The sequence below is a fragment of the Megascapheus bottae genome, chromosome X (assembly GCF_031878675.1).
Source record: "Megascapheus bottae isolate mThoBot1 chromosome X, mThoBot2.hap1, whole genome shotgun sequence".
NCBI lineage: Eukaryota > Metazoa > Chordata > Mammalia > Rodentia > Geomyidae > Megascapheus > Megascapheus bottae.
In genome coordinates, this window is record NC_143547.1 from 54,636,285 (window position 1) to 54,657,626 (window position 21,342).

At 36.7% G+C, this 21,342-nt stretch overlaps 1 protein-coding gene across 1 annotated transcript in view; it reads right to left on the reverse strand.

Annotated features, from left to right (window-relative positions):
• Positions 1-17,673, reverse strand: part of Pof1b (POF1B actin binding protein) — an 84,685-nt gene extending 67,012 nt beyond the window's left edge. Inside the window, exon 1 of the mRNA XM_090327133.1 lies at positions 17,386-17,673. Within this exon, the coding sequence (XP_090183259.1) occupies positions 17,386-17,673 (288 nt within the window). The remainder of the gene's footprint in view (positions 1-17,385) is intronic.
• Between the last annotated feature and the right edge of the window lie 3,669 nt (positions 17,674-21,342).

Consider the following 21,342-nt stretch of genomic DNA (forward strand, 5'->3'; position numbering starts at 1 on the left):
TCTATGTATGTGGTACCATGGAATCAAACCCGGGTCTTCATGCATGCTCGGCAAGCACTCTACCACTAAGCCAAACTCCCAGCCTATTGTGCTGTTAGCTTGTAATCTTTTCACTGGTGGCTTAGGACTCAGTAATATACATTCCAACTCTACTATATACATTTCACTTTGTACAATTTTTACCAAGCAAAAGCATTAAAAGTTATCAAGCCTGTACAGGAAACCACCTTTGAAAATGACTAAGACTGTTGCCCTTGAATTACTTTAAGCTGAGTCAACTATGAGGTTTGTCTTATCTAACTCTAGTTTAATTTCAATGAGTAAGCTAGAATAAAACAGATCAATAAGCCCAATGCTGGTGGCTCAGGCCTGTAATCCTAAGCTACTCTAGACCTAGGAATCATGGTTCCAAGCCAGCCTGGGCAAAAAAAGTCCCCATGAGACTTTTATCTCCAATTAACCACTCATAAACCAGAACTGGCACTGTGGCTCAAAGTGGTAGAATGCTACAGCCTTGAACAAAAGAGCTCAGGGACAGCAACTAGGTCCTGAGTTCAAGCCCCAGGACTGACGAGAAACCCCTGATCTATAAAAGTGAAAAAAATATGATTTCAATAATCTGTTAAAATGAACTCTACTGATCATACTGATATTGCTCATATTTCCCCTCACATCATAAATGCTACATTACTAATTTGAAAAGTTTTGTTTTGCTTTTGTTTTGTGGTGGTGCTAGGGATGAAACACAGGTCTTCTAACACTAAGCTGCATCTTCAACTGGAGTGTGCAGGGTTGATAAGTTATTCAGTGTTTGCATATCTTACTGTAATTTAGAACTTAACGATGTGAGGCCAGGATATTTTCTCACAGGAAGAAAAATGTTCTTCCTAACAAGGGAAACATTAAAAGTTGAAATCACATATTAATAAGGAAAAAGATTAAGTTGCATCCACACAATCTAACTACAATGTATGTGTAGTTCCTTCCTCCCTCCTTTTCTTCCTTCCTCCCTCCTTTTCTTCCTTCCTCCCTCCCTTCCTTCCTTCCTCCCTTCCTTCCTTCCTTCCTTCCTCCCTTCCTTCCTTCCATCCCGCCTTCTTTTCTTCTCTTATTCCTTTTATAGTCTTCCTTTTTTGTGTCTCTGGGGCTATAGTTCAAGACATGACACTAGTAGTACAGGTGCTGTACTTCTTGAGCCATACCCCTCACCACCCCACCCCACCCCTGACAGTTTTCAGATAGGATGTTGCTTTTTTTCTTCAGGCTAGCCTTAGATCACAATCTTCTATGTATGAACCCCACATAGCTAGGATTATAATGAGGCCCACTATGCAACACTTATTTGTTGTATTATAAACTTCTTGCCTAGACTGACCTCAAAGCATCATCCTAACAAAATTTTGCTTTCTGATTAGTTGAGATTACAGATATATGCCATCAGGCTCTGTTTCTTCAAATTTTTTTTTCATTTTGAAACAGTCTTTTACTATGCATTACAGGCTGGCCTTGCACTTGTGATCATTCTGCCTTGTACTCCAGAGTGTTATTAGATTACAGATGGATCCTACCACGGGTTCTTCATATGCACTTATGTCAAGTCTTTTTAAATCATTTTTTGCTGTTACTCGATTTGTTACATTGTGTCTTCCCCCACACCTAGCCCTAGTCCCTTACATCAACAGCAATAATGGAGATTTAGAGTCTCCGAATATGTTCCCAGATTCAGGCCTGAGAGACAAGGAAAATCACTTAAACACAGAGAATTACAGGCTATAGATTAAACAATACATATTCTTCTATTTAGGAAAGTAATTACTGGCGGGTGTGGCCAGTTATCCAAGAGGAGCAGATTCAGGGAGACAGAAAAGAAAAGGGGTAGAGCTCCTGTGGTGCAATGGGTCAGCACACAGTACACATAAGAAAAGAAAGGGATGCTTTATCTGTATACATTCTTAAGTACCGTCTCTTCATTCACATCATTAACCCAGAATTGACCATTTTATTGTATTTTTATGAATATGTGCATACAAAAAGCAGTAGTATTTGTTGTTTTTGTGATTCCACAAACCAAAGTGAACAGTATCTCTCGTATTAAATACTAAATATGTCTTAATTCATTATTTTAACTTAATAGTGTTCCATAATGTTTGTTTGATAGTTAGCTTACTCATTTCCCTACCCATCAAGGTTTCAATACCTTCTATGTTTTCACCGTGATGCCCTGAGCTTTCTTGTGCAATATAAGTGATTCTCTAAAATTTCACAAAGTCAAAGGATTGCTGAGGCATAGATTATGTGTGTTATTCATTTTAACAGCTGCTGTCCAATTGATTTCCCAAAGGAATACGACAATTATCCATGTATGAGCAATGCATGAAAGTGATCATGGCTCAAAGTTACGATTAATTTACCTGTTTTTGGATAGGGATGGTATTAATATCATTCTGAGAGGATACTTGTACACATGGGTGGCACCTAAAAATGTGATACACATTGTACCTCTCTCCTCCATTTAACCAATTCAAATCTGATTGCCACTGCAAATGAATCATGGTGAACTTTACTAGCCAACGAGAGGAGTAGCTTTTATGATAGGAATTTACAAAATTTATAAAATTTTATAACCTTTTATTTATTAATCCAAATAAACTCCCCAGTATAATCACACAGAGACTGTACATTAACACACTTATTAGGGCCATCATAGGCAAAGTTTATTCATTGTGATCAGACATATTTAAAGGGCAAATTAGTGTAGTTGAACCAAGACTAGGATGGTACTAAAATAACAGATCCTTTGATGTTTTAATATTTGGAAATCTGGTACATTAACTCCATATTTGTTTATTTTGGACTCTACTCGAGACTGCATTATTAGTATTTAATCATCTAAACAAACAAAAGGTTTTGGTGGGGGGAGGGAAATGGGGACAAAGACATGAGAAAGGGTATCAATATTTGTGATGTAATGCACCTTCTATTTGGTGAATATAATGTAATCCTTCTATTAATTATAATAAAAAATATATGAAAAAAACCCCAAAGGGTTTTCCCAAATAACCCTTATGGAAACAGAGGACACATGGAATAGCTTCAAAAAATAAAACATTAAGATGGTAGCTTAATGAGCCAAACAGATAAGGGCACATAGTGTTGAATAGCATGAATTTAAATTACAGTAGTATGAATTTATGGGGATTATAAATGGTGAAATTCATCTAAATGTAATTTCAGAACAAGTGCTAAAATAAAGCCCCATGTCCCCTAGAATTAGGTAAGATGATGGTTGAATGCCCAAGTTGAATGCTGACAGAAGTTACTTTCAGTGACATCTAGTTCTAGAGAGGACTTCAGCAAGTTCATCCTGCCAACAGTCATTTGTTGTATCATGGGAAGTATAAAATGTATTTGTGAATAAATAAATGGACATTTGTTTAAATACTTTAGAATCCAAATCTTTCTCATAGTATTTTATAGCAGTGGTTAAGTTTTAATGTCACTCATCTGTGTATGCGTTACATAAATTCTTCAGTTTGAAATAATTCAATTCGATGAAAAGTGGCCTTTTTTTTCTCACTGATCTCTGTAGCTCAGCCTCACATTGCTGGTAATTGAATAATTTAAGTCATGACTTAGTGGTGTTGCTATCAGGATATAGCAAAAGGATTCCTAGGAAGTCAAGAACCTTGGACTTTACTCCCAGTTATACTTCTATTCAGTTGTATACAATTAGACTCATATCTCCATGAGCTTCGGTTTCCTCATGTGACACAGAGAGACGTGTGGATTCTAAAGTTTGTTCTATTTCTGACATACTGTGAATAAAGGAAAATATTTCTTATTTTTCCATTTAGATAGACAATCCTTTTCATTTTGCTTTCCTCTGATGATGACAATGATAATAACCTGACAGTAAGAATCTTCTAAACCAACTGGGAGCAGTGGCTCATGCCTGTAATCCTAGCTACTCAGGAGGCTGAGATCTGAGGATCAAGATTCAAAGCCAACCCAGGCACAATAGAACCTGAGAATTGAATCTCCAATAAACCCCTAAAACATGGGAAGTGGGGCTTGGCTCAAGGGTAGGGGGTAGCCTTGGGCTGAAGAGCTCAGGGACAACACCTAGGCCCAGGGGTAGGGTGGTAGCCTTGATTTGAAGAGGAGTTAAAGCCCCATGTCCCCCCACCCCGAAAAACCTCAATGGTTCATGCCTATAATCTGAACTACTCTGGAGGCTGAGATCTGAGGACCATCGTTTGAAGTTAGCCTAGGTAGGACAGCCTATGAGACTCTTATCTCCAATTAACCATCAATAAGCCAGAAGTATAGCTGTGGCTCAAGTGGTAGAGCACTAGCCTTAACCACAAAAGCTTAGGGAGAGCTCCCAGACCCCTGAGTTCAAGCCACATACACACACAGACAATTTTCTATGCCAAACCTGCTACATAAATTATCTTGTTCAGCACTCAGAACAACCTCATGAGGAAGGTAACATTATAACTCTATTATACACCTGAGTAATGTCAGACAAAGTCAAGATAATTAACTAAATGAAGATCACAGGGCTAATAGTAGGTGCTGGAATTCTAACTCCAGAATTCATGATCTTAATCACAATACTGTGTCTCGTGTACAGGTTGCATTATTATATTTTCTGAGTTTTGTGGAACTTAATTATATGGTTAGGTTTGATGAGTTTTTATAATAGGAGACCAGCATTTTGTCTTTCTCTGGCAAAAGCAATTTTGGATATTTGAAAATAAGGGAATCATCTGTGTAGAGAAAAGCCCTGATTAAATAATTTAAACTTCTATAAATCCAACAGAAGTTATTTATATAACCCATTATATATTTGCAAAAGCACAGATCACTTTGCTCAAGAAAACATTGAAGTTGTATTTAATGCTCGTTTTACCTAAGTCCTTAAATTTTTTAGGAAGACACTAATTTTTCTGAGAAAATATATAGCATTTTATTTAGTCATTCATCATGTGGCCCAGTACCAGAAACTACATAAACATTACCTTGTAGATAACTTGCTTTACATAGAATTCTGTTGAGGAATTTTGTTTATAGCTCTGAGGGCTCCTGTCTGGTATAAAATCCAGGTTTCTTTCTCCTATGCTGCCTCAAGTCATGATTTTCAACTTTGGCAAAGTTATAACAGCACTCTCCCTCTTCTTTCCCATTTACTTTTTATGAAATACATATGGAATTACAAATTTGAAGATCGGATTGGACTAAAATCAGTCTGCTTTTTAAAGATAATTTTATGACATCACTTGAGATAATTGCCCATAACTTAGCACATACTAAATCAGAGCTAGGATACTCTGCTTCCCCCTAGGGAATTCACTATTCACAAAAATGTATCTTATTTCCAACTGTTAAATAGCTGGGTTTTTTTCCAGAACTAAATCAGTTGAAGTGCAAATGGCCCAAATTTCTCAGTTACTTACCATCTTCAAAAGGTTTTGGTATGGCCCAGTGCAGTGGAGGAAAAAAAGAAAATCAAAAACTAAAGAAGTATTCCCCTCTAGGCAGAAAGGAAACCTTAACTGAATTCTGGGATTACTTAATGAAAGACTTTGAAAATCAAAATGAACACTATTTTTGTCTCTAATATATTTTCCAGGCTTTGCAGGATGGGAAAAATATACTGAGGAGAGTCATCAAATGTTTTACAGAAATTAAAATATAAACCTGTTTAAAATGAAAACATGTTAGCAACTAAAGTTAATTAATAGAGACACTCAATATAAGGGAAATAGTAGGAGCTGACTTCTGAATTTAGTACAAGCATTTAACTTAGCAAATTGAGCTATTTTGAGCATTGGGTTTTTTTTTTCTTTTGCCAGTATTGGGGCTTGGATTCAGACACATCCCCAGTCCTGAGCGTTAAGGTTTTTTTTAAAATTTGTATAATAGATGATACTTAATGCATATTGTCTTTATTTGTACAGTGTAGAATTGCACACTGGTTATAATAATGTTTTTGCTACTTAAATCTTAAAGCTCTATTAAGTAAATAAACTAATGTATGTAATGCCTAATAGTATTTTTACTGAATCAGTTGTACTTGTTTTGAAGCTAAATCATATTTTGTTTTCTAGTTGCTACATAATACTATAAGTATATCAAAAGAGTGGATAAAATATAATCTGTCCTCAAAGTCAAAATCTAGTAGAAAAACAAAAGCATGAAAAACAAGTTTTGAGTAACTACAGAATTGCTTCAAGCAGTTTTGAGAACTAAAAGATCATTTTAACCCGGGACAAACAGAAATTTGCTCACCAGGCTGGGAATGAGGAAGGCTGTGAGAATATGGTGTAATTCCAGCATATCTGGAATGGAGGGATGCAGCACTTCAGGTATAAGATCAACTTTAGAATTATCAAAACTTAAGCGCTATGTGTAGAGCCTTCATTTTGGCTGAAACAGGACATGAGTAGAAGAGTTTCGGTAAAGTAAGAGCCATAGGACAGAGAGCATGGAGGTGCTGAAAGTCAAACTAAGAAATTTAAGGACACTGAAGGTTTTATGGGCAGTGATAAGCCATCTGTAGAGAATTTGCCTAATTCCTCTAAAGGAGATATTCTTAGGTGGCATTACATTTGTGATGATCTTAATGATAAGTTTTATCTGAAATCTATCTATCTATATATCTATCTATCTATCTGTATATATATACATACATATATATTTATGCTGAAGTTTGTATTAAAAGACAAGTTGGTAAATGCTTGAAACAGTCTTCATTTCCTTAGAAAGGAAATGTGGTGGTAGTAATGATTATGAGAGAACCTCTGGAATTGTACCTGGTATGTCCAACCATTACAAAGTAACTGAATGAAATTAAATAAAAGCACTGCACCTAGGCAGAATTTCATTGATAGGAGAATGGTGGGATGATATCTATAAGCTAACTAACCAGTTGCTTCAAGATAATTTGATTAAAGAAAGTATCACAAGAACCCAGGGGAAAATGATGACCAATCAGAAGAACTAGATCTTTAAAATATTGCCACCTTAAGTTATGATAAATATTTTTTTGTTGGGAAAAATACAGTACAAACCAAATATGAACACGTCAAATCCAGATGTTAAACAAGGCTCAAGAACTAGAATAGAAAACTAATTGACTCAGTAATAGCTTCCTCATGTTCATTCCATGTGTTGTTCAGTTTTTGAAAAAGGTAATCGGTGTCTTTCCCTTTTCAGTTCAAAGAGAGAACATGGGAGTGTAAAGCTACTGATGACAGCCAGTTTAGGAAACCATAAAAAATCACAGGAATGTAATTGAGAGAAAATCAGAAGTAGAGGGAAGAAGAAAGAAGAGAGGGAAGGAAAAGTACATGCAATTCCTGGTTCTATTCTCTTTCCTAAAAAAATATATTTATTTGGATTTGTCTTTGGATCATAAGTTCAATAAGTCTCAAACTTTAAGGAGTATGAAAGTCCAGGACGGTGAGGTAGAATGACCATATTAGGCTATATTAGATAGCCGTGTCATCCAATGATTAAACAACATAAAGTGCAAATATTGGCTTTCAAATGAGACCACATCTAAAATGGAGGTGGAGAAGACGGTGAGAAGAGTCAAGGTTGGCAAAACCGACAAAATTCAGGATATAATTTGAGGGATGGATACGAGTCCAACCAGGCTGGGAGATAGAGGTAGGTATATACAGAGCCTGGAATGGAATGAACAAAAGTTGCGTGTGGGGATGGAGGCACACTTCTGAGTTTGCTCCAGAGCAACAGTAATCTGTATGGAATACAGGAAGATACATTCAGATTAAGGAAAGAAAATGAGTCCTTATCTTCATCTTGTTTCTAATCAATTTTTTTTCTATGAAAGAGTGGTCTTTGGCAAAAAAAAATAAAAAATGAATTAAAAAAGCTCATGTGACACCTAAGTTTTCCACTGGGTACTCTTTGTAAAGATAGAGTTTAATTCTTCTGGTAAAATAGTCATTTATACTTTCCTTGTTTGTGACAGCCTTAGGGATTAAACTCAGGGCCTGAGCACTGTCCCTGAGTTTTTTACTCAAGGTTATGCTTTACCACTGGTGCTACTGCTACACTTCTCTCTTTGTGATGGAAACTGGAGATGAGTCTCATGAACTTTCCATCACTGGCTGACTTAGAACCCCAATCCTCCTAGTGATTCAAGCAACTCAGATCTGAGGATCACAGTTCTAAGTGAGCCCAGGTAGGAATGTCTGGGAGATTGTTTTGTTTTGTTTTTGTGCCAGTCCTGTGGCTTGAACTCAGGGCCTTGGCAATGTCCTTGAGTTTTCTCAAGGTTATCACCACTTCCAGATTTTTCTGTATATGTGGTACCAGGGAATTAAGCCCAGGGCTTCGTGCATGCAAGGCAAGCACTCTACCACTAGGCTATGCTCCCAGCTCTTGGGAAACTCTCATCTCCAATTAACCATCAAAACAAGTCAGAAGTAGAGCTGTGACTCAAGTGGTAGAACACTAGTATAGAGCAAAACAAACAAAAAATACAACCAAACACTCAACTTCCTCAGGATCAGTGCATAAGCCCTGAGTTCAAGTCCCATGCCTGACATAAAAAAAAATTCCGGGGCCTGGAGTTTGGCCTGGTGGCAGAGTGCTTGCCTAGAATGCACAAAGACCTGCGTTCGAGTCCTCAGTATCACCTACATAGAAAAAAACCGGAAGTGGCTCTGTGGCTGAAGTGGTAGAGCTCTAGCCTTGAGCCCTGAGTTCAAACAAGACTGGCAAAAAAAATCAGAACTCTTCTCACATATATAGGTTCAAATTTAAAAACTATCAAAAAATTTGGAGAACTTCTAAATTACTTTTTCTAAAGGATATTTATGCCAGTAAACATTATAAATACATTCCTGCTGTTTCGAGCTTTTGATCATCTGCTGCACATTTGGGAAAATTACTTTAATGCTTTTCCTTCTTAGTCTTTCCTAGCTAGTAGAGCCCTAATAAGCTTTTTAAGCATGTAAGCTTATCTAATGTTTCCAGTGTCAAAAGAGCACTTATTTAACAGTGTGTTCATTTAGTTCATTATCTTGCTTGTGTAGGAAGGGGTTATTATTGGCTGTACTTTTAGAAATCAACTACAAAAATGAAGAAGAAAAATTATTGAGTATTTACTCTATGTCAGACATTATTCTGGACAATTCACAGCTTAGCTCAGTGAATAAACTCTATATGGTTCTGAAGGAATGCATTATTTTTCCTCCACACAAATGAGAAATTTGAGGTCCTGAGAAGATAAATTGTTTACAATGTTATACAATACTTAACACTAAGCATGTTCTAAGTCTTTTCAACCATACATAATCACATTCAACTGTAACAATAATCCTATGTTAGGTTTCCTTGCAACCTCATTTTATAGATGTAGCAAATAGACAAATATAGTAAACTTGTATTTGCATCAAGAAATTAACCCAAGAATTTAAACCTCAAGTACACATTATTAGGCACTATAAATAGACTGCTTCATAATTCTGTTCTGGCAAAGTTCACAACATTATTGAACATTTATCTGTAGCACTCTGAGACATTCACATAGAGGTTTTTTTTGGGGGGGTTGGTATCCGGTTTTATTTTTTTTAATTGTAATTAGTAGAACGGTTACATTTATATTCGCCAGATAGAGGGTGCATTACTTCACACACATTGATACCCCTTCTCATGGTTTTGTCCCCATGCCCCCCCACCCCTCCCCTCATCTTGTTTTCTCCCCTTCCCTTTCCTATTTCAAATAAATAAACGTATATACACAATGGCTTCCTCATTTGTAATAATTAGTGCAAACCTTGGACTCTTCTAGCAGAGGATTACAATAGCTCAAAACCTAGATACATAAACCCATGTAGGATGAGGCTAAATGAAAAGACTTCCAGGATATGGAAACAAGAGCTATATAATGTGTGATTGTTGTCCTTAAGGTACTATATTATTTCTCATCTCTTTTGTTGTCCCTTGGTTATTCTCATATTGTTAAAGTATTTTACCACATAGAGTTTTTGAGGGGGCATTTTTTTCCTGTGGGTGCTCTATTTGCTCTTCCTGTTGTAGCTGTTACTGGGTTTAAACACAAGGCTTTGCAATTGCTAAGTAAGGCAGTTTTCTCATTGTGCCACACTTGTAGATCTTTCTGCCATAATTATTTTTGACAAAGATTCCTGCATTTTATTTGGGCTAGACTGTACCACAGTCCTCCTCTTTATACTGTCTTCTATAGCTGAAAGGACTGGTGAATGTTACAATGCATAACTGTTTTTGTTGATATGCGTGTCTGACAAATATTTCTGCCTGGACAAAATTTCCATCTTCCACACAACTGGTATGCCATATCTGTGCCTATAGCTATTGGTCTAGTAATACTTTTGTCCAGTAAAAACTGGACAACTTCTTCATTTCTGACTCCTAAGAAACTATGATTTCAGGTATGAGCCACTGGTACCAGGTTTATGACTACACTTTAGATTAGAAAATCTGTACCTCTCCAAATAATACTAATAGGCTCTTAACTTCTGTTGATAGTTCTGGACAGAGCACCAGACCTTCATGTCAAATATAGACAGAGGAGAATGAGAATTGGTTAGCAGGGATAATGACATGCATGGTATAAGAGTGTTTTCTTTGAGTATTTGTGCATGGAACTCTTTCATGTTCTTTAATATGAATTGTCAAACTTTACTTTTCAATTACTGTGAAATAGAATGCTTCAAGAAGGAAAACTATGAGCACTATGGATGTTCCTTAAATCACAAGGACTAAAAGAATCACTGAATGGTGAGTTAGCAGCAATCTATGCTATACATTTTTTCTTAAAGCAGTAATAAAAATGATCTGACATTTATGCTGACAGAATTTGCCAAGGCAAAGTGTCATTGAATAAAGGCCCTGAACTATATGAAAAATGATTTTGTCAGACTGTTTTAAAGCTCATCGCATGGTTAAACACTTGCTGGAAGTTATTGTGGCGATGTTCTACTGAACTTTATACTGCAAGAAGTATATAAATTATAATCTCATTTACAGTAACATGTGATTCAGTTGTCATGAGAGAAAGCCATAGAAATTATTCTCCCTTCTAACTCAAATCCTTCATTTAAGAACTACATTCCTTACAATAGCACAAAATATATATGCCTCAGATAATACAGAATAATATTTATCCAGATGAATTCAAAAAATGAAAATGAAATAATCTTTTCTTCATTGTTATTTTTGTTTTCTTTTCTTATTGTCTTGTTTGTCTGTTTATATGTCTTTGAGAGGGTAAGGAGAAGCACAGAAATGGAGAGACAAAGGATAGACATACACAGCAATGGTACTCACTAATCACTATGTGGAAAACAAACTATAAAACTTGTAAGTGAGTGAAATAGAGATGGCAATAAGAGACCTCCCATCCAAGAAATGCCCAGGACCTGGCGGGTTCACAGCTGAATTGTATAAGGCCTTCAAAGCAGAGCTCACACCAATAATCCTAAAAGTCTTCAATGAAAATAAGAGTGCAGGCAGGGATGTAGCCAGGACAATTGCTACCACACAGATGATGGAGTATAAACTTGTTCAATCACTCTGTTAAGCAATTTGGTGATTCCTCAAAAGACTAAACATAGAGCTCTCCTGTGACCCAGCAATCCACCCCATGGCATTTACCCAAATGTCCAGAAACAAAGACATACTAAAGCCACTAGCACAACGATGATCACTGCAGCATTATTTATAATAGCTAAGATATGGAACCAACCCAGATGCCTCTTAGTAGATAAATGGATCAAGAAGATGTAGTACTTATACACAATGGGATTCTATGCTGTCATAAGAAAGAATGACATCATCCCATTCATAAGGAAATGGAAAGACTTGGAAAAAATCATTAAGTGAGGTAAGCAGACCCAAAGGAACATAGGCTCCATGGTTTCCATCATTTGCAATAATTAGTACACATCTAGGATTCTCCTAGCAGAGAAAACCTAGGTACATAAGGTCATAAGATGAGACTAAATGAAAGGATCTCTAGGATATGGAAACAAGAGCTTTACATTGTGTGATTTTTGTTCTTAGTGTACTATTTCATTTCTCTTCTCTTTTTTTGCCCTTATGGTTAATCTCATGTTGTTACTATATCTGACTTTTTTACCTGGTATATTATATATGCATTTGTTTATTTGAAATGGGGAAGAGATGGGGGGGAACAAGATGATTGGGAGGAGTGTAGGGGTAAAGAAACGTGGGAAGGGGTATCAATGTGTGAGAAGTAATTCACCTAATACCTGACTTATGTAACTGTAACCCCTCTATACATTAGCCCTACAATTAAATTTTAAAAAAAACTTGTGAGTGGGGATGGGAGAGAAAAACTGGGAGAGAGTGAGGGAAGTGGTGACATTTTCAAAAAGAAATGTACTCTACACGAGTATGTAATTGCAACCACTGTGTACATAACCTTTAGAATAATAATATAAAAATTAGAAAAACCTTATTCCTGAGTTTTTTCCCCTTCTTTACTTGGAAGTAAACATTATTGAACTTTATTTGAGTGGAAAACAAAGAAAATATACAGTCCCTTTGCAGTGCATACTTTGTGTCTTTCAATACTATAAACATATATGCTCCATTGAAAAAAAAAGAAGTCTCTATGAAAGGCCCCAGGCAGTGTTTTGTGCCTATAATCCTAGCTACTCAGGAGGCAGGGACAGAGTTTGAGGGCAGCATTGGAAAAGTTATCCATACCCCATGACAACAAGTACAAACAGAGCATTGTAATGTGTACCAGTCATTCTAGCTATGGCAGAATTATAAAAAGAGGATCATGTTCCAGAAAAGGTGGCAAAACAGGAGTTCCTACTCTAAAAATAAGGCAAAAATTGCTGAGGGTATAGTTCAAGTAGTAGAGCACCTGTCTACCAAGTCTGAGACCCTGAGTTCAAATTCTAGTACTGTCCTCCACCAAATGGAAGGAAAAAAGAGCCATATTTGTCTTCAATATATTCATTTAAAAAGGTCTTTAACTTCCCTATAGAATTTAACAGCAGGGGATCTGGGAGTTTGGTCTAGTGGTAGATTGCTTGCCTAGCATGCACAAAGACCCTGGTTAGATTCCTCGGTGCCACATACATAGAAAAATCCAGAAGTGGTGCTGAGGCTCAAGTGGTAGAGTGCTAGCCTTGAGAAAACTCAGTCCCTGAGTTCAAGCCCAGGTCGGACAAAAACAAAAAAGAATTTAAAAGCAACTAGGGCAAATCTCCTAGTTTCTCCACCATAAATTTCCACCAGGGGAGTTAAAGAAAAATTTTGTTCTTTTTGTCTTGCTTTACTCCCCACCCACTGCTACCCACAAAGAAAGCTTGTGAGTAGCTTTGACAGAAATCAGGCCAGGCAAATAAGACACAATTGCCATGGGCATTTTCACCCAGCAATTAGTTGCATTCACAATTTCTACAGCTTCATTTAATTGTAAGCACAATAGGGGTGACCAAAACTGAACTTACCAGCCCCTTTATCCTATGACCTCATTCTTTTTTCTAGCCACCTACTTCCCTGAACAATCATTCACTTTAGTGACCACACCCTTGCACAACAATTTATCAAGGCAACACACCCCTCCACCCTGCCACCCTCCCTCCCTAACCTAGAAAATCTAAGCACAGTCCAGGAGCAATCCACCATTTTTGGAACCACCAAAGAGGAAGGAAAATAATCATGTAAACAAACGTAACCACAGCCGAGCAATTATTTAGAGCAAAGGCCATTTATATATGTACATTTTCCTCTGGGCTGTTCCGAAGAGTTAGATTTGGTGGCTAGTTTCACATTCAAAACAACAACAAACTATAACATGCATATGAAAAAAATCAGGATCTTATTCGGTAAATAATATTGAACAATTTATTCAATCAGTACCGATAGCAGCAATACAAACTAACCTTTCCAAATGCAATTTTGAGAGGCCTGGGTCACATAGAGGCCAGACCCAGTAAGTTGTTTGTCCTCAGACTGAGCTCCCCCCTCAACAAGCAAATGACATTTGTCTAGGAAATCCACCATGCTTCCTACAAAATAGACTGCTATTAAGCATGTTTCAGTGAATGAGCAGAATTAAAAATATTTTTTGACCATTTTTTCTCTTTTTCAAAACAGAGTTTCTTGGTATTTGTGAAAACTATGTTGACCTTCACAGAATTCTAGATGAATGGAAAGACAAAATGTAACTGAGTAATTCCTGTCAGCATAACTCCTCCAAATCAGTATTGCATTGTGAGTTAATGACAGTAGGTTATTATTTAAGTATTAGAGATTGAATTATAAGATGATTTTGTTTTCATTTAGGTAGGTTGAAGAACATTATTCAATTATTTAGCATACTGCATTGGGTTCTAAAATATATCTATAACTTAGATTATGTCTGTGTTTAACTATACTTGTTCCAATGAATAAACCTTGTCATTTTAATTCTACTATCCAATAAGACAAGTAAGTAGCAACTAATGTCTACATTTAATTTACTCTGAGACACAGCCAATTAATCAGACAAAATAATAACTGAGAAAATTTAACAGACAAGAAACAAAGCAACATTATGTATCTGGAGAAATATTAACTACCATTATTATATCCATAAAACCACCACAGTGCACCAGAGGATGATAAGGGAAAACATGTTCCAAAAAGATGCAGAAATATAAAATACTAAATTGCTTCGAAAAGCACTTGTTTAATTGTAAAATGTATACTATATAAGTTAACATGAAGATTCAGGAAGCTGAGTAGACTGGCATCAAGTTCAGGTTTTCATACTTTACTGCTGGCAATAGTTACTTTACAATGTTATAAGCTCTCTGAATATCATCCAAACACCAAAATGCTACAAAGTTAAAGTTTTATTGAATTCACAATGACCAGAAGTTGAATGCAATCCTCAATTTTTTAAAAAGATGTCATAGTCATAAACTGTTATATTAGAACAGCTTCTATAAACCAACTCATCTGAAACACGACCTATTAAAGACAGATTTCATTAAGACATATAACAAATAAAAAGCTTTGGCGTGATATGCACTGCTTACATGTGCCTGGCTGCCTTCAAGTCTTAATCATTTTGTCAGTATGCAGATATCTTCAGATCAAATTTAGGCATTACTTTACATAGTGCCACAGTTCCATTCTACCAATAAATAGGAGAAAGGAAACTAAAAGCCGAAGTTCTTAATTTCACCTTTGTGTCACTTCTCTGAAACCTTTCTTGGTATATTTCCTTATAGAGGATTTCATATCTAAGTCACATTGAGATTTTGTGCTCAAATCTTTTATATTCTAAATAGTTCTTTGCCTTTACCCATAACTTGAGTCTCACCTCCCTCAATCACATTCATCTATTACTTTTCTTTCTTCCCAGTCATAAATGACTGTGACTTCACAATGCCCTCATTGAAACAAACCTCTTAGAGGCCATATTTTCTTTCCCCAAGGTACTATATACTCTTTTTTAGGAGGAGCAATGTTTCAGAATAGAGAGAGTGTTATAAGGATTACTTGTAAAAGATCACTTGTTAAAGAATCTGGTCAAAGAAGGAGAGTCTTATAAATAGCTTCACCAGCTTCATCCTGCTGTTATTAAAAGGAAAGGCAATGGGGGGAAATCTGGGAGAGAACAAGAGAAAGGATGACATTGTCCAAGCAATTTTACGTTTTTCTCGACTTACATTAACTGTAACCCCTCTGTATATCACCTTTACAACAATAGAAAAAGAAAACAAAAGAGCAGAAACACTTAAACACTCTTCCTCTAGAAAGTAACAAGTTTGAATAAAAAGCAATGATTGTATATAGAGATTCCCCTCTTGAACACTCATTTTTAACATGTCATTTGAAATATGATGTAAAAATCAATGTTAATAAATTCTTTAATAATAATAAAAAGCAAGCCAAGGAATAAACAATAACACATGATTCTAAGAATTAGTCATCATTCTCTAAATATTTATAACTTGCCAGATTTCAGATTTTAAAGGTAAATGTGCTTTTCTTTTGCTGGCAAGTATGCTTGAATGAGGGTATAACTAAATCAGGATGACTGTAGCATTCCTATGATAACAATAATTGTTGTTTTTAACCTTCGTTGTGTTGGGGACACTAAGGAACAAAAATGACACCTACTTCATTGTTCATTAGCATATTAATACTGAAGATTGGAATGTACATTTGCATCATTGTTATCACTTACACAAAGCAACAGTTTTTATCTCCATAGTTTTCTTCCCTTGAACTTCAAAACAAGTGTTTTTTTTTTATTTTCCCTCAACCAAGAAGTTACTAAGAGTGAATAATATTTTTTAAAATTCTTTCTCTGAAATTAAAGTATTTAATAAAAATGTAAAATTGTGACATTGGGAGTTTGAGGGTTATCTGTACCTTTGAAAAGTACTTTAAAATAGTTTTATAACACACTTCAGAAGTGGTGCTCTATATTTTATATTGTGATTTTTTCCCAATAATATAAGATAGGCGATAATTATGTTTTGAGGACTTCATACTACAATAAATTATAGCTTGAAAACATAATTTCAGTTTAGACAAAATTTCCAGAAAGTTTAAAGCTATATAAATGCAATTTAAAGAAGTCAGAACATCAAAATAGACATAAAGCTGCTCATTTTATATAGGATTGTTCTTTTACTTTTTATGTATTGGTAATATTATTACTACAATTATTTGTGCTAAAAAAACCTCAGAGACAAATTTACTTCATTTTCAATGTATCAGAGTGCTCTCGTGTACCTGTCATAGTGACAATTGGTTAGATCTTACCTTGCTCAGTCTTATATCCCCTTTCAGCATTTCTTCTCCTAACATTCTACCTACCATCCACCTCGTCTGTACAAGAATCAAGGTGTCATTTTTAGAAGATGAAACACATGACAATTCTACCAAATGTCTGCACCTGTCACTTTACCTGCAACAGTCTACTACTACCTGAACACAAATAATTGCTTGTCACTCCATATATGTCATTGGCCTTGTACCATTCTATTTGGTACAAGGAAAAAAAACTACTATATTCAAGGATTGCTTTGTGGGAGAAGTGATAGGACCCTTCACTAAGATCCAATCAAATTCGACAGAAAATGAGCCCTACCTTACACTGGTTAGATTATGAAAATCACTGGAAGTGGTGAATGAAAAATAAAAAGCCACAGGTGAGTGAGAAAAATATACAGTCAAGAGGGAGAATCTGGGAGTGTCCAACACATATAAATAACCAAATTTCATCAGAATTATGCTGTAGTACTGGGACAAAGAAAAAAAAGGGGGGAAGAAATAAGGTTCAAGAGTTCCCTTCTTCACTATCCTGGAATAGATTTGTAGTACCTGGGAATTGTCGCTCCAAACCAAGTTTTGGTAGGAGGAGGCAGATTTGAGTGGGGAGAGCACTTCTCTAGAGCCGATGGGGTCCAAGGCCTGCACCACTTTGTTCATGGGCCCGCTGTAGGTCCTCACCCGTTCATACACTACATTTTTTTCTGGAGGTTGCTGGACTTGGTTTGTCTGATGGTAACAGTGGTAATGGTGAGGCTGACATGGCAGCACCTCTGGGAGCTGCTGGGTCCCACAGCTGCTGCTGCTGCTGGTCTCATTCCAATAGCTTGAGCTCATCATCTTCTCAGTGGTCAGAAAAGGATTCCCCGGATGCTCTCCCTAAGGAATAAACAGAGAAAGGCAATTTTTAAAAAGACATATGGACAAGCAGACACATGTGTAGAAGCCATTTATCAACCACCTCTACTCATTGTGGTGCCAGGGAAAGATGAATTACCTGAGCAGCAGCAGAAGCAGGTCTGGCAGCTGCACAACAGGCAACAAAGTATTTGAGCTCAAAGGAAAAGTGGAGCCACCCTGAGAGATTGCTCCAGGAAATACCTCTGACACGCCCCTGAGGGGCGGATTCACCTGGCAGGTTTGCTTGCCAGGAGAGGTTGGGCCTGGCCAAAGAGATAGCTGCTCTAAGTCTTTCTGGTAGGTGAAGGCGCTAGAAAGAGGATAAATGTAGAATTTCCGAGTGGGCGCTCATGGAATTCAAAAGTTAAAGACAACAGACATGCCAATGCTAAAACTTGCTAGAGAAAAGATGCACTACGCACATGAAAATGTGTTTTCCCATGGTTCGTAACCTTAGCAAAGCTGTTTACACACCCGAAATGCTATCACCAGAATCTCAAACCCAAATAAGGGGTATTAGCCTAGGGACACACTAATTTTCAGAGATAAGTTTACATTCTTTGCTGAATGCAGGGATAATCATAGATGAAGGACATTTCTATGGGGTCTCCTAGAGATTCTAATTTTGTAAACCTGTTTATCCTGTTACAGTCATACACTGACAGAGATTCATTCTGTCTTGAAAAAAAAGACCAGCTAGGATGGGGCTCTTCATGGAAATATAACTTGTCCATGGGGGCAGAAGTTTGGCCTAGTGGTAAGAATGCTTGTGTATCATCACGGGGGCAGAAGTTTGGCCTAGTGGTAAGAATGCTTGTGTATCATCACAAAGACTGAGGCTCAATTCCTTGGTCCTACATACATAGAATAAGCTGGAAGTGGTGCTGTGGCTCAAGTTATAGAGTGTTCGTCTTGAGAAAGCCTAAGGACAGCACTCAGGCCCAGAGTTCAAGCCCTAGGACTGGGGGAAAAAAGAATATATAACTTGCCACAAATGCTTTGCATTTTCTCATTGATATTCACTGTGTTTGCATTCTTACACAGGAATTTACCCTGAAATTTTTTCTGCCCTAAAAATACTTTGAATGCTTTTTAAATATGAGTTGTTAAGGAGAGCTATAAGACCTAAGAGTGCCTTACTTGGTAAAACTTAAATATATTCAGTACTTATTTGGAATTCCAATAAAAAAATACCTATTCACTCACCAGATTTTGCTTTGCAAGTAGCTCCAATACCACCAAACTCCAAGACTGAAAGTGCTTTGAGAATGGAGCTATGATACCTTATGTATACATTCATTATAGGATCTGGCATGCTGTTACTACTGTAGAGAGCTGGCTAGCTGTTTTTTTTTAATTTGCTAAAAACATAAGATTAGTGATTTCCTTGTCACTTACTATGTGCTAGGTACTATTCAACAAGCTTTACAACAGGGCCTTTGTGCTTCCAGTGCCTGTCTTCCCAACTGTGAGGGAAGGTGAGATTGGTACGACTATAGTTTCATATCAGACTAGACAAAACGTTCATAAGACTTCATCTTAACCAGGAGCTGGGCTTAGTGGACTATGCCTGTCATTCTAGTTAAGTGAGAGCCTGAAATTTATAGGGCCAGGGTTCCAAAGCAGATCACACAGAACTGTTTCATACCCCCAAGTCAACAGCAAAACATCAACATGATGGCATTCATCAGGTATCCTAACTGTAAGAGGAATCATAAACAGGAGGATCATGGTCCAGGCTAGTTCAGGCAGAAATCAAGACCCTACCTCAAAAATAATCAGAGCTGCACAGGCCAGTGCCTCATGCGTGTAATCCTAGCCACTCAGGAAGCTGAGATTTAAGGACACGGTTCAAACCCAGACTAGGTGCGGAAGTCTGTGAGATTCATATATTCAAATAAACACTAGAAAACCAGATGTGGCTCTGTGGCTCAAGAGGTAGGGTGGTAGCCTTAAGCTAAAGAGCTCAGGGACAATGCCTGGACCCAGAATTCAAGTCCCCAACTGAAAAAAAAATCAGAGCTAAAATGGCATGGCTCATGAAGTAGAGCACTTATCTAGCAAGTGCCAAGTCCTTGGTTTAAACCCCAGTACTACCAGTACGAAAACAGGTATCACACCTCTTTCTGGGGAAAAATAAGCGTGATACATTAGGGAGCAAACCCCTTTTCTAAAAGCACTCTCAATGCCTTAGAGTTTGATGGTGCTAGAGTATCTTTATTTTGCATTAATTGCCTCAATTTCAGAAGAACTTTAGTAAAGATTTATAGTTGTAAAACTTAGGTAGAGATAGGGAGGAGTTGAAAACTTCCCAAAGTTAAATATTAAATGACAGTTTTAGCATTTAAACTAAAGGAGCTTCATTGCAGTATTTAGATACTTTTTATTACATTATACTACTAAGCAAATTTTAAATTGCTTTCTGTCCATCTAATAAATGTTCTAGCTCGAAAAATTTTAAACATATTTGAGAAATATAAGCTTATTGGTAACTTTATTTATTTTATTGTATGTGCCAGTGTCTAAGTACAGGGGCTTGAACTCAAGGACTTGCACACTTGCCGGGTTGCATGGCTTGCATTCTACCACTTGAGCCACACCTGCACCCCAGAATTTTGCCAGCTATTGGAAGAGGGAATGTAGTTCACTTTTCTTGCTAGGCTGGCTTCAAACAATGGCCCTTGAGATCTCAGCCTCCTGGGTTGCTAGGATGACAAATACAAGCCATTGGAACATGATAATAAGTGACTTTAAAAGCAATCTTAAAATTGTTATAGGGGGGAGTGGTATACATAAAGCTAAAATTAAAAAGTTCTTTAAGGTAATTTATTATATGTTTTTATTTAAGTTTGTAAACTTTGTGTAGAGCTTTCAAATCTAATCCTAGCTCATTCTGGTGTTATACCACAAGAATCAATGAAAATTTAATTAGACCCACATGACCTTTCAAAAGACCTGATAAAAATAATCAGATCAGTAACTCACTAACATCATTAAATATATCCTTTCGAATAAACTGAGTAAATAGGGAATTTGTGTAAAGTGGGATTACCTAGTCAGCTCTGAGTACTGAAATCCGAATATTTCACACACACACACACACACACACACACACACACACAGGCACACACACACACGAGTGCTGTATCTGCTGTCAGCCAATAGATGACCTATTATATAAAGTAAGATAGTAGAATGAAGAATAAAAATGACTTCATCCATAAATTGTTAACCTTATCTCTTCCGCACATCTTGTGTACATGATACTCTGATGCAGAGACATTAGGGTTACAATTACTATGTGAAATTTATATCCTCACCCCTTCCGTGAGTGTCTTCCATCACTATTCTTCTAGATATGAAAGAGAGGTTGAAGCTCAGGAATAAAGAAGTGAGATTGGACATTATCTCCAAGACAATCCACAGGTAACTACAAAGCAGATGTTGACTTCTTGGTTCACAGCAGAGAGGTTCATCAATCATTCCCAAGGAAGTGTCTGTATTTTTTCTCTAAGAATTCATATATGTATTTATGATCTGCATCTTTTTTGCTCTATTTCTCCTTTGTAAACATGGTGTTCATATTTACAAATGCACTTGTCTGTATAA